This window comes from Bufo bufo, chromosome 8 (assembly GCF_905171765.1).
Source record: "Bufo bufo chromosome 8, aBufBuf1.1, whole genome shotgun sequence".
Classification (NCBI taxonomy): domain Eukaryota; kingdom Metazoa; phylum Chordata; class Amphibia; order Anura; family Bufonidae; genus Bufo; species Bufo bufo.
The window spans coordinates 90,289,792-90,304,083 of record NC_053396.1 but is presented as its reverse complement, the minus strand read 5'-3'; the positions used below and the strand labels follow the sequence as shown (position 1 = coordinate 90,304,083).

At 48.9% G+C, this 14,292-nt stretch overlaps 1 protein-coding gene across 1 annotated transcript in view; it reads right to left on the bottom strand.

Annotated features, from left to right (window-relative positions):
* Window positions 1-13,228, bottom strand: part of LOC120978068 (transforming growth factor beta activator LRRC32-like) — a 28,610-nt gene extending 15,382 nt beyond the window's left edge. Inside the window, exon 1 of the mRNA XM_040406304.1 lies at window positions 13,109-13,228. Coding sequence (XP_040262238.1) covers window positions 13,109-13,228 — 120 coding nt within the window. The remainder of the gene's footprint in view (window positions 1-13,108) is intronic.
* Between the last annotated feature and the right edge of the window lie 1,064 nt (window positions 13,229-14,292).

The window sequence follows — 14,292 nt, the reverse complement described above, 5'->3', positions numbered from 1 at the left end:
ACGTGGAGGGGTGAGCACACGTACTGTTCCACCATGTTAGTGAAATGTTGCCTCCTGCTAACACATTCCGTATCAGGTGGTGGTGCAGTTAGCTGTGGCGTGGTGACAAAACTTTTCCACATCTCTGCCATGCTAACCCTGCCCTCAGAGGAGCTGGCCATGACACAGCTTCGTTGGCGACCTCTTGCTCCTCCTCTGCCTTCGCCTTGGGCTTCCACTTGTTCCCCTGTGACATTTGGGAATGCTCTCAGTAGCGCGTCTACCAACGTGCCCTTGTACTCGCGCATCTTCCTATCACGCTCCAGTGCAGGAAGTAAGGTGGGCACATTGTCTTTGTACCGTGGATCCAGCAAGGTGGCAACCCAGTAGTCCGCACACGTTAAAATGTGGGCAACTCTGCTGTCGTTGCGCAGGCACTGCAGCATGTAGTCGCTCTTGTGTGCCAGGCTGCCCAGAGGTAAGGACAAGCTGTCCTCTGTTGGAGGCGTATCGTCATCGTCCTGCGTTTCCCTCCAGCCACGCACCAGTGATGGGCCCGAGCTGCGTTGGGTGCCACCCCGCTGTGAACATGTTTCATCCTCATCCTCCTCCACCTCCTCCTCATCCTCGTCCTCCTCGTCCTCCAGTAGTGGGCCCTGTCTGGCCACATTTGTACCTGGCCTCTGCTGTTGCAAAAAACCTCCCTCTGAGTCACTTCGAAGAGACTGGCCTGAAAGTGCTAAAAATGACCCCTCTTCCTCCTCCTCCTCATCCTCCTGGGCCACCTCCTCTTCCATCATCGCCCTAAGTGTTTTCTCAAGGAGACATAGAAGTGGTATTGTAACGCTGATAACGGCGTCATCGCCACTGGCCATGTTGGTGGAGTACTCAAAACAGCTCAACAGGGCACACAGGTCTCGCATGGAGGCCCAGTCATTGGTGGTGAAGTGGTGCTGTTCCGCAGGGCGACTGACCCGTGCGTGCTGCAGCTGAAACTCCACTATGGCCTGCTGCTGTTCGCACAGTCTGTCCAGCATGTGCAAGGTGGAGTTCCACCTGGTGGGCACGTCGCATATGAGGCGGTGAGCGGCAAGGCCGAAGTTACGCTGTAGCGTAGACAGGCGAGCAGCGGCAGGATGTGAACACCGGAAGCGCGAACAGACAGCTTGCACTTTATGCAGCAGCTCTGACATGTCGGGGTAGTTGTGAATAAACTTCTGCACCACCAAATTCAGCACATGCGCCAGGCAAGGGATGTGCGTCAAACCGGCTAGTCCCAGAGCTGCAATGAGATTTCGCCCATTATCGCACACCACCAGGCCGGGCTTGAGGCTCACCGGCAGCAACCACTCGTCGATCTGTTGTTCTATACCCCGCCACAACTCCTGTGCAGTGTGGGGCCTGTCCCCCAAACATATGAGTTTCAGAATGGCCTGCTGACGTTTACCCCGGGCTGTGCTGAAGTTGGTGGTGAAGGTGTGTGGCTGACTGGATGAGCAGGTGGAAGAAGAGGAGGAGGAAGCTGAGTAGGAGGAGGAGACAGGAGGCAAAGAATGTTGCCCTGCGATCCTTGGCGGGGGAAGGACGTGCGCCAAACAACTCTCCGCCTAGGGCCCAGCCGCCACTACATTTACCCAGTGTGCAGTTAGGGAGATATAGCGTCCCTGGCCGTGCTTACTGGTCCACGTATCTGTGGTTAGGTGGACCTTGCCACAGATGGCGTTGTGCAGTGCACACTTGATTTTATCGGATACTTGGTTGTGCAGAGAAGGCACGCTCTCTTGGAGAAGTAGTGGCGGCTGGGAACAACATACTGTGGGACAGCAAGCGACATGAGCTGTTTGAAGCTGTCTGTGTCCACCAGCCTAAATGACAGCATTTCATAAAGCCAGTAGTTTAGAAATGCTGGCATTCAGGGCCAGGGATCGAGGGTGGCTAGGTGGGAATTTACGCTTTCTCTCAAATGTTTGTGAGATGGAGAGCTGAACGCTGCCGTGTGACATGGTTGAGATGCTTGATGACGCAGGTGGTGGTGTTGGTGGTACATCCCATGTTTGCTGGGCGGCAGGTGCCAACGTTCCTCCAGAGGCGGAGGAAGAGGCCGAGGCGGCAGCAGCAGAAGAGCCCGAGGCGGCAGCAGCAGAAGAGGTAGCAGGGGGAGCCTGAGTGACTTCCATGTTTTTAAGGTGTTTACTCCCCTGCAGTTCATGCTTTGCATGCAGGTGCCTGGTCATGCAGGTTGTGCTAAGGTTCAGAACGTTAATGCCTCGCTTCAGGCTCTGATGGCACAGCGTGCAAACCACTCGGGTCTTGTCGTCAGCACATTGTTTGAAGAAGTGCCATGCCAGGGAACTCCTTGAAGCTGCCTTTGGGGTGCTCGGTCCCAGATGGCGGCGGTCAGTAGCAGGCGGAGTCTCTTGGCGGCGGGTGTTCTGCTTTTGCCCACTGCTCCCTCCTTTGCTACGCTGTTGGCTCGGTCTCACCACTGCCTCTTCCTCCGAACTGTGAAAGTCAGTGGCACGACCTTCATTCCATGTGGGGTCTAGGACCTCATCGTCCCCTGCATCGTCTTCATCCCTGACCTCCTGTTCAGTCTGCACACTGCAGAAAGACGCAGCAGTTGGCACCTGTGTTTCGTCATCATCAGAGACGTGCTGAGGTTGTATTCCCATGTCCTCATCATCAGGAAACATAAGTGGTTGTGCGTTAGTGCATTCAATGCTTCCACCGCTGGGGAAGGGCTGCCCTTGGGAAACCCTGCCAGCAGAGTCTTCAAACAGCATAAAAGACTGCTGCATAACTTGAGGCTCAGACAGTTTCCCTGGTATGCATGGGGGTGATGTGACAGACTGATGGGCTTGGTTTTCATGCGCCATCTGTGCGCTTTCTGCAGAAGACTGGGTGGGAGATAATGTGAACGTGCTGGATCCACTGTCGGCCACCCAATTGACTAATGCCTGTACCTGCACCTATTTTTTTGGCGCTGGGTGACAGGTATACGTTTACGGACAGAATTAGACTTGGATATGCACAGTAGCATGTGTGTGAAGTTATTGAGAATGACCCTATCAGCACCTTGAATCTAATATACCCTTTTATGGATAGATTTAAATAACCACACTATTGATGGTTAAATGGACTTTGTAGCAGCTTGCCCTTGATGTAGGATATAGCCAAAAAATAACCACACTATTGATGGTTAAATGGACTTGGTGGCAGCTTGCCCCGATGTAGGATATAGCCAAAAAATAACCACACTATTGATGGTTAAATGGACTTTGTGGCAGCTTGCCCTTGATGTAGGATATAGCCAAAAAATAACCACACTATTGATGGTTAAATGGACTTGGTGACAGCTTGCCCCTGATGTAGGATATAGCAAAAAATAACCACACTATTGATGGTTAAATGGACTTGGTGGCAGCTTGTGCTGGCGCACCACAAGCCACAAAATGGCCGCCGATCACCCCAGAAAAAAGTGACTGAAAAATGCTCTGGGCAGCCTAAAAACAGTGAGCAATTGAATAGCAGCAGTTCAATGATCCACAGCTGTATATCGATCACTGTCTTAAGTGTTTTGGAGGAGTTAATCACTGCCTAATCTCGCCCTAACGTCGCAGCTGCAACCTCTCCCTACACTTGTAACAGCAGAGTGACGTGCAGCGCTACGTGACCCAAGCTTATATAGAGGCTGGGTCACATGCTGCACTGGCCAATCTCAGCCATGCCAATAGTAGGCATGGCTGTGATGGCCTCTTGGGACAAGTAGTATGACGCTTGTTGATTGGCTGCTTTGCAGCCTTTCAAAAAGCGCCAAGAAAGCGCCGAACACCGAACCCGGACTTTTACGAAAATGTTCGGGTTCGGGTCCGTGTCACGGACACCCCAAAATTCGGTACGAACCCGAACTATACAGTTCGGGTTCGCTCATCCCTACCCATAACACGTGCGAATAGGAGCTTTGGACTTGCTCTTGGTTCCCGTGTGCTTCATCTATGTGTTTAGGTCCCTAACTACATGTACATTTATATTAGGAAAGTGTATAAGGTGCTGGAAAAATGAATCAAGCCAGCAAAGGAGGCAATATGGACAATCACAGTACAGGTGTGTACCCTAACCCGGGTCCAGAGGCTGTGGGGGTGGGGTGCAACCACCAGGGCCGTCTTTAATATTGATTGGACCCTGGGCAAGAATTTACTTGGGCCCCCTGGATCCCGCCTTCCCACACCTTAAAAAAAAGCGAAAATCTTATACTCACCTGTTTCCTTTCACTGGCGCTCACTAGCTGCTGGTACGGCGAGGGATGGTGCAACGCAGACGCGCACACCTCACCGCGTCCTGGCACAGGCGGGCGTGATGACATCATCACGCCTGCCTGCGCTGGGATTTCACTACCAAATAGACCTCAGGCCTGTAGTCTATGACAAGTCTTGTCGCCATCTGCAAATTTTAAGGCACATTGGCGACCATTTTGCTCGCCATCTGGAGCGCTGTATTGCATCAGTGACATGAACACTCTCCACATATAATGTTATATTACATCAGTGACATCACCGCTCTCCACATATAAGTGATATATTACATCAGTGACATTACCGCTGTCCACATATAGGCGATATATTACATCAGTGACATCTCCGCTCTCCACATATATGTGATGAGCGGTGATGTCACTGATGTAATATATTACTTACCGGTATATGTGGACAGCAGTGATGTCACTGATGTAATATATTACTTATGTGTGGAGAGTGGTGATGTCACTGATGTAATATATCACTTATAAGTAATATATTACATCAGTGACATCACCGCTGTCCATATATAGGTGATATATTACATCTGTGACATCACCGCTCTCCACATATAAGAGGCATATTACATCAGTGACGTCATCCCTTGGCGCTGGGGTGCGCAGCCAGGGCCGGCCTTAGGTGTTCAGGCGCCCTGTGCGAGCTAACCTTGTGGTAGTGTTACCTGCAGTCCTATGTAAAACCACAGATAACACTAGTGCTAAATAATGTAGTAGTGTTACCTGCAGTCCTATGTAAAACCACAGATAACACTAGTGTAGATCATGTGGAAGTGTTACTTTCGTCCTTAGTGTGCCTCCCTGTGTCTATCGCACAGACTCCATGCTGGCGCTGCCTCCTCTTCCATCTTCTTCCTCTTGTCCCGCACAGAACGTTCTGAAGCAGCTGCGTCAAGACATAGGAACACTGTGGGCATGGTGATACACACAGGGAGAGACACACACACAGGGACGGACACACACACACAGGGACGGACACACACACACAGGGACGGACACACACACACAGTGACGGACACACACACACAGGGACGGACACACACACACAGGGACGGACACACACACACAGGGACGGACACACACACACAGGGACGGACACACACACACAAAGGGATAGACACACACACACAGGGACGGACACACACACACATGGCCGGACACACACACACATGGCCGGACACACACACACATGGCCGGACACACACACACATGGCCGGACACACACACACATGGCCGGACACACACACACAGGGCCGGACACACACACACAGGGACGGACACACACACACACACAGGGACGGACACACACACACAGGGACGGACACACACACACAGGGACGGACACACACACTGGCACACTCAACATCAGCAGCAAGGAGTTAAAGTCCAACCCTTAATGCCCCCAAGATCCCTGGGGGGTGGGGGGGTTGATGTAGTAGCAGGAAAGCACACACTGTCCCCCTGTCCTATATGACCCCCCCCCCTGTCCTATATGAGGCCCCCCCCCTGTCCTATATGAGCCCCCCCTGTCCTATATGAGCCCCCCCTGTCCTATATGAGCCCCCCCCCCTGTCCTATATGAGCCCCCCCCGTCCTATATGAGCCCCCCTGTCCTATATGAGCCCCCCTGTCCTATATGAGCCCCCCCTGTCCTATATGAGCCCCCCCTGTCCTATATGAGCCCCCCCATCCTATATGAGCCCCCCCTGTCCTATATGAGCCCCCCCGTCCTATATGAGCCCCCCATCCTATATGAGCCCCCCCCGTCCTATATGAGCCCCCCCTGTCCTATATGAGCCCCCCCTGTCCTATATGAGCCCCCCCTGTCCTATATGAGCCCCCCTGTCCTATATGAGCCCCCCCTGTCCTATATGAGCCCCCCCTGTCCTATATGAGCCCCCCCTGTCCTATATGAGCCCCCCCCCGTCCTATATGAGCCCCCCCCTGTCCTATATGAGCCCCCCCTGTCCTATATGAGCCCCCCTGTCCTATATGAGCCCCCCTGTCCTATATGAGCCCCCCTGTCCTATATGAGACCCCCCCTGTCCTATATGAGCCCCCCCTGTCCTATATGAGCCCCCCCTGTCCTATATGCGCCCCCCCTGTCCTATATGAGCCCCCCCGTCCTATATGAGCCCCCCCCTGTCCTATATGAGCCCCCCCCTGTCCTATATGAGCCCCCCTGTCCTATGAGCCCCCCCTGTCCTATATGAGCCCCCCCCTGTCCTATATGAGCCCCCCCCTGTCCTATATGAGCCCCCCCTGTCCTATATGAGCCCCCCTGTCCTATATGAGCCCCCCCTGTCCTATATGAGCCCCCCCCTGTCCTATATGAGCCCCCCCCCCCATGGCTACCACATACCTGTAAGTTCTGTTAGTTGCTTGGCTGGCTCAGGCTGTCTGTTGTGGCTGCCGGCTGGGGCTCCGCCTCCTTCTTCTCTCTGCCTGTGCGGCAGCTGCGTAATGCTCCAGCAGCCACTGGTCTGCTCTGTTAAAGAGACAGGCAGGCCAGGCAGCAGAGCGGAGTGCAGAGCGGCCCCGGGCCCCGCCCCCTCCTCACTCTCTCTTTCTATAGTCCGGACCATGACTTTGTTATGTTACAGGGCCGGCGGGCGGTGGCGGCAACAAAATATAGGGGGCCCAAGTAAAATCCAAGTAAAATGCTGCTTGGGCCCCCCAGGAGCAACTGGGCCCGGGGCAGCTGCCCCTTTTGCCCTGCGGTAAAGACGGCCCTGGCAACCACCGGGCAGTTCGTTTACATGGTGAAGCAAGGAGCCCACAATATGGCTTAACTACTGTGAAGCGGCAGAAAGGAGGCATAACTACTGTGAGGAGACATCATGTGGGCAAAACTGCAGTGAGCGGGCACAATGTGTATATTACTACAGTGAGGGGACACAATATGGGCATTAGTACTGCGTGGTAGCACTAAATGGAAGTGCCCTAATTACCCTGTTATACATTGGAACAACTCAGTCCTACAAGGCCAGCATAGCGCCCCCTCTGAGGTATTTAACATGGACAGTCACTATCCCTTCATTATTGAAAGATTGCTTAGTGTCGCATCCTGCTTCACTGTGTTGTTTCGTTTTCTGGGAGTCGGGTTCCCACCCTGTCTGATAATGTATAGAAAACTCCAGAAGTACAGACATTATGTAACCTATTGCTAGTTTCTTTTAAACCCTTCATTTTGCTACATTACTATATCCAAAATAGCAGTACTTGTCTGTTTTTTGTTAACCCTTGCTTTACCCCCATTGGTGTAGACTGATGTGTGTGTGTGTGTATATATATACACTCGCCTAAAGAATTATTAGGAACACCATACTAATACGGTGTTGGACCCCCTTTTGCCTTCAGAACTGCCTTAATTCTACGTGGCATTGATTCAACAAGGTGCTGATATCATTCTTTAGAAATGTTGGCCCATATTGATAGGATAGCATCTTGCAGTTGATGGAGATTTGAGGGATGCACATCCAGGGCACGAAGCTCCCGTTCCACCACATCCCAAAGATGCTCTATTGGGTTGAGATCTGGTGACTGTGGGGGCCATTTTAGTACAGTGAACTCATTGTCATGTTCAAGAAACCAATTTGAAATGATTCGAGCTTTGTGACATGGTGCATTATCCTGCTGGAAGTAGCCATCAGAGGATGGATACATGTTCTCATTCTGTTTACGCCAAATTCGGACTCTACCATTTGAATGTCTCAACAGAAATCGAGACTCATCAGACCAGACAACATTTTTCCAGTCTTTAACAGTCCAATTTTGGTGAGCTCGTGCAAATTGTAGCCTCTTTTTCCTATTTGTAGTGGAGATGAGTGGTACCCGGTGGGGTCTTCTGCGTTTGTAGCCCATCCGCCTGTTGTAGTTAGTGCCTTGTATTAACTTTGTCTACATGTTAAAGAGGTATTCCCATCACATACACAGGGCCGTCTTTAACAAGGGGCAAAAGGGGCAGCTGCCCCGGACCCAGTTGCTCCTGGGGGGCCCAAGGCAGCTGCCTCTTGAGCCCTGCTAGCCACTGCCCCGGGTGTCAGGCTGTCAGCTACACAGGTGGTGCTGCCATGCCATGCCTGCCGGCACTCCAGGCAGCGTACTGTGAGAGCTGTGATTCTCTAGGACCTTAGATGACATCATCACCATGTGACCAGTAACCTAGCAATATTACTGGTCATCAAGGTCCTACCAGGAGTGTTGCTGTAGAAGTTTGCCTTAACTGTGGAGCTTTTTATGTGAAGATTACATCAGAAAAAGGTGACGGGGCTGTTATGCTAATATACTGTAAACTACTGTATAGTGGGGTGCTGTATACAGTGGGGGCCTGTATACTGTGGGGGGCTGTGTACTGTGGTGGGCTGTATACTGTGGGTGCTGTATATTGTGGAGTGCTATACTGCTGTACTGTATAGTGTGGGGGGCTGTATACTACACTGCGTGCAGAATTATTAGGCAAATGAGTATTTTGACCACATCATCCTCTTTATGCATGTTGTCTTACTCCAAGCTGTATAGGCTCGAAAGCCTACTACCAATTAAGCATATTAGGTGATGTGCATCTCTGTAATGAGAAGGGGTGTGGTCTAATGACATCAACACCCTATATTAGGTGTGCATAATTATTAGGCAACTTCCTTTCCTTTGGCAAAATGGGTCAAAAGAAGGACTTGACAGGCTCAGAAAAGTCAAAAATAGTGAGATATCTTGCAGAGGGATGCAGCACTCTTAAAATTGCAAAGCTTCTGAAGCGTGATCATCGAACAATCAAGCGTTTCATTCAAAATAGTCAACAGGGTCGCAAGAAGCGTGTGGAAAAACCAAGGCGCAAAATAACTGCCCATGAACTGAGAAAAGTCAAGCGTGCAGCTGCCAAGATGCCACTTGCAACCAGTTTGGCCATATTTCAGAGCTGCAACATCACTGGAGTGCCCAAAAGCACAAGGTGTGCAATACTCAGAGACATGGCCAAGGTAAGAAAGGCCGAAAGACGACCACCACTGAACAAGACACACAAGCTGAAACATCAAGACTGGGCAAAGAAATATCTCAAGACTGATTTTTCTAAGGTTTTATGGACTGATGAAATGAGAGTGAGTCTTGATGGGCCAGATGGATGGGCCCGTGGCTGGATTGGTAAAGGGCAGAGAGCTCCAGTCCGACTCAGACGCCAGCAAGGTGGAGGTGGAGTACTGGTTTGGGCTGGTATCATCAAAGATGAGCTTGTGGGGCCTTTTCGGGTTGAGGATGGAGTCAAGCTCAACTCCCAGTCCTACTGCCAGTTTCTGGAAGACACCTTCTTCAAGCAGTGGTACAGGAAGAAGTCTGCATCCTTCAAGAAAAACATGATTTTCATGCAGGACAATGCTCCATCACACGCGTCCAAGTACTCCACAGCGTGGCTGGCAAGAAAGGGTATAAAAGAAGAAAATCTAATGACATGGCCTCCTTGTTCACCTGATCTGAACCCCATTGAGAACCTGTGGTCCATCATCAAATGTGAGATTTACAAGGAGGGAAAACAGTACACCTCTCTGAACAGTGTCTGGGAGGCTGTGGTTGCTGCTGCACGCAATGTTGATGGTGAACAGATCAAAACACTGACAGAATCCATGGATGGCAGGCTTTTGAGTGTCCTTGCAAAGAAAGGTGGCTATATTGGTCACTGATTTGTTTTTGTTTTGTTTTTGAATGTCAGAAATGTATATTTGTGAATGTTGAGATGTTATATTGGTTTCACTGGTAAAAATAAATAATTGAAATGGGTATATATTTGTTTTTTGTTAAGTTGCCTAATAATTATGCACAGTAATAGTCACCTGCACACACAGATATTCCCCTAAAATAGCTAAAACTAAAAACAAACTAAAAACTACTTCCAAAAATATTCAGCTTTGATATTAATGAGTTTTTTGGGTTCATTGAGAACATGGTTGTTGTTCAATAATAAAATTAATCCTCAAAAATACAACTTGCCTAATAATTCTGCACTCCCTGTATATACTGTGGGTGCTGTATATTGTGGAGTGCTATACTGCTGTACTGTATACTGTGGGGGGCTGTATAGTGTGGGGGGCTGTATACTGTATACTGTGGGTGCTGTATATTGTGGAGTGATATACTGCTGTACTGTATACTGTGGGGGGCTGTATACTGTATACTGTGGGTGCTGTATATTGTGGAGTGCTATACTGCTGTACTGTATAGTGTGGGGGACTGTATACTGTGGGTGCTGTATATTGTGGAGTGCTATACTGCTGTACTGTATACTGTGGGGGGCTGTATACTGTGGGTGCTGTATATTGTGGAGTGCTATACTGCTGTACTGTATAGTGTGGGGGCTGTATACTGTATACTGTGGGTGCTGTATACTGTGGGGGGCTGTATACTGTATTCTGTGGGTGCTGTATATTGTGGAGTGCTATACTGCTGTACTGGATACTGTGGGGGGCTGTATACTGTAAGGGGCTGTATGCTGTGGGTGCTGTATATTGTGGAGTGCTATACTGTTGTACTGTATACTGTGGGGGGCTGTATACTGTATACTGTGGGTGCTGTATATTGTGGAGTGCTATACTGCTGTACTGTATAGTGTGGGGGGCTGTATCGTGTATAGTTTGGGGTGCTGTATACAGTGATGTGCTATACTGCTCTACTGTATACTGTGAGGTGTTGTATACTGTGAGGAGCTGTATACTGTGGGCTGCTATACTGCTCTACTATATACTGTGGGGTACTGTATAGTGTGGGGTGCTATACTGCATACTGTGTGGTGCTGTATACTATAGGGTGCTATACTGCATACTGTGGGTTGCTGTATACTATAGGGTGCTATACTGCATACTGTGGGGTGCTGGGGTGCACTGTAACACTAGGGTGAGCCGAGCCCTGGTCTCCTTCCTGCAGAGCGGTGCCCACTTCCAGCCTGAGCCCAGCTGCCCAGAGCACTGATCCTGAGCCGCTGGAGTCTTCAGAACTGGAAGTATTTACAGTCATTCACTGTACTGTACCAGATGTGTGGATTTTTTGTGTGTGTGTGTTGTGGTGGAGGCCGTGATTGCCTGTTAAGGTGTGGGAAGGCGGGATCCAGGGGGACCAAGTAAATTTTTGCCCAGGGTCCAATCAATATTAAAGACGGCCCTGCACATACAATGGGGGCATATCGCTAGTATATGCCCCCATTGTCTGGTAGGTGTGGGTCCCACCTCTGGGACCCACACGAACAACGAGAACGGAGCGGGGAGAGCTGTGGCTGGAGGACCCCAGGATTTCCCGGGGTCCGTCTACCACCAAGCGCTGCTCCCATAGAAGTGAATCGGAGTGCACCGCGCAAGCGCGGCCCCTGCTCCCGTTCATTTCTATGGGGCAGACGGAAATAGCCGCGCGCTGGCTTGGTGGCCCCATAGAAATGAATTGAGGGCAGTGCACCCTCCGTTCATTTCCCCGCTCCGATCTCATTGTAGGTGCGGGTCACAGAGGTGGGACCTGCACCTATCAGACACTGGGGGCATATCCTAGTGATATGCCCCCATTGTCTGAGATGGCAAAACCCCTTTAAATGCCACTTGCTGAAGTGAGACATCCCGTTTAAGAAAAAAAGACAAAACTATACAGCAGTCCTCCCCTTTCGTTGGAGATTAAGTTGCATGGCCACTGCTGTGAAATATCACATCCATACACATTTCCTTTTTCAAAAGAAATAACCACTTCTTTAAATAGCCATCAAGAGCTGACTAATAGTGACACATGCTATATGTAGGCACCCTATAACACAGTGATATTTTCCTAAGTTTGGTCTAGTTGCTATAAGATTTCAAATTGTAATCATCACATGAACAATCCCTAGGGTTTATGTACACAGCCGTCGCATGTGAATATATTGAGGCTTCATTCACATGACTGAATTTTGAGTCCAAGTTTGATCCACGGCCATGCGACTTTTCTGCAAATTATAGAACATGTCCTATCCTTTTTTGCGGACAATAGTAGAGTTATTTTGACAGTGGAACCCGCTAAAAGTGCGTGATGCACACAGCTGATATCCACATTTTACAGGTCTGCGATTTGCAGACCACAAAACCGATACGGTTGTGTGAATGTAGCCTTACTGTTAGAATGAATCCCATTACATGCAAAAAAGCTTAATTTACTACATGAGATGGGATCTCATCCCATTCTTGTTATTAAATATACAGCAACTCAAACATTGACCTACATTACAACTATGTTTCATACATATAAAAAACTTGCACCATCTTAGTAAAGAAGAAGTCAGTGGCGTAACTAGAGTTATATCGCCCCAACAGCAAACTTTGGCCAAGGGTCCCCCATGCATTGTACACAAAAATATTATGTTTCTTTTCACACTTTCCTATCCCCTTCCAATATGGTTCTTTTGTGGATTGTGCTATAGATTCACTGCAAATTTCACCCTACTCATCGAATGGGTGATATCAAATATACTTTGTTCAGAAACATTGGGGGGGGGGGGAGAATGTATCAAAATGCTATTCCAGTTTACTGGCATAGAAAAGTCACACATTTTGGTGCAAGTCCTGTTTCCAACGGGCTTGTCACTTTTACAAAACATTTAGGAAATATTCTTCTGAAGTGGGCAACCTGGAATATGCTCTCCCTCTCTCAATGGGCCCCCACTCTCACTGCTTTGAACTCCATTGGTTCAATACAACGTAACCTAACAGAGTTCATAACAGAATATGAAGGGACTTTAAAAAAAATAAAATTCTATCAATGTCAGAGTTGTAAAACTGCTTGTGTCCCATCTAATGCCAAAATCTAATTTAAGACACATACCTGGTAACACATTTGGGCAGGATCAGTACTGGCTATTTTCCAAAAGAGCACTGTAACAAAAATGTTGATCATCCATAAACCACATCTTAGCACATCTCCTGCAGTACTGGAGAGCACCATTATTCTGTCTAAATACTGGACTGAACTCTCTTCTATTTATGGCCATTTGTTACAGGAAGGAAACATGTTTGGACGCATCAGCATGGAGAAGATAATCACTATTTGTTTTTCTCAAGAAAATATTTTTTCTATTCTGTGAAAGTTTTACACTTTGATACTTTTAAAAAGCAGAAGGAAGCAAATTGTAAAACTAACCTACAAATTCATACTAAAACCAAAATAAAGGAAGATGGGATCACTCTGGGCAATAGGTCAGCTGAATCGAAAGCTTGAACTGCAGCTTCCCCTTGTTTAATATGTCACACTGCACATATCCAGTAATTAACAGTGTCATTGATTAAATAGCATTAGCAGGGGGTGATGAAACATTAAAAGGGTTTTATCATAAACTAGACATTATATACGGTCATTCATTCCAATGGTTCCGCAAAAAAACCCGAAATGTACTCCATATGCATTCTGTATTTCCATTTTTCCGTTCCGTTGAAACATAGAACATGTCCTATTATTGCCCGCAAATCACGTTCCGTGGCTCCATTCAAGTCAATGGGTCCGCAAAAAAAATTGAACACATACGGAATGTACTTCGTATGTGTTCCGTATCCGTTCCGTTTTTGCGGAACCATGCATTGAAATGTTATGCCCAGCCCAATTTTTTCTATGTAATTACTGTATACTGTATATGCCATACGGAAAAACAGAACAGAAACGCAACGGAAACCAAAAAATGGAACAACGGATCCGTGAAAAACAGACTGCAAAATACTAAAAAAGCCATACGGTCGTGTGAAAGAGGCCTTAAATGGCACTGACTGGTGGCTGAGACGGCTGGCACTGACTGGTGGTGCTAAGACTGCTGGCAGCAACTGGTGGCTGAGACTGCTAGCAGCGACTGGTGGCTGAGACTGCTGGCACTAACTGGTGGCTGAGACTGCTGGCACTAACTGGTGGCTGAGACTGCTGGCACTGTGACTGGTGATGAGGCTGGTGGCACTGACTGATGGCTGAGATGGCTGGCACTGACTGGTGGCTGAGACTGCTGGAACTAACTGGTAGCTGAGACT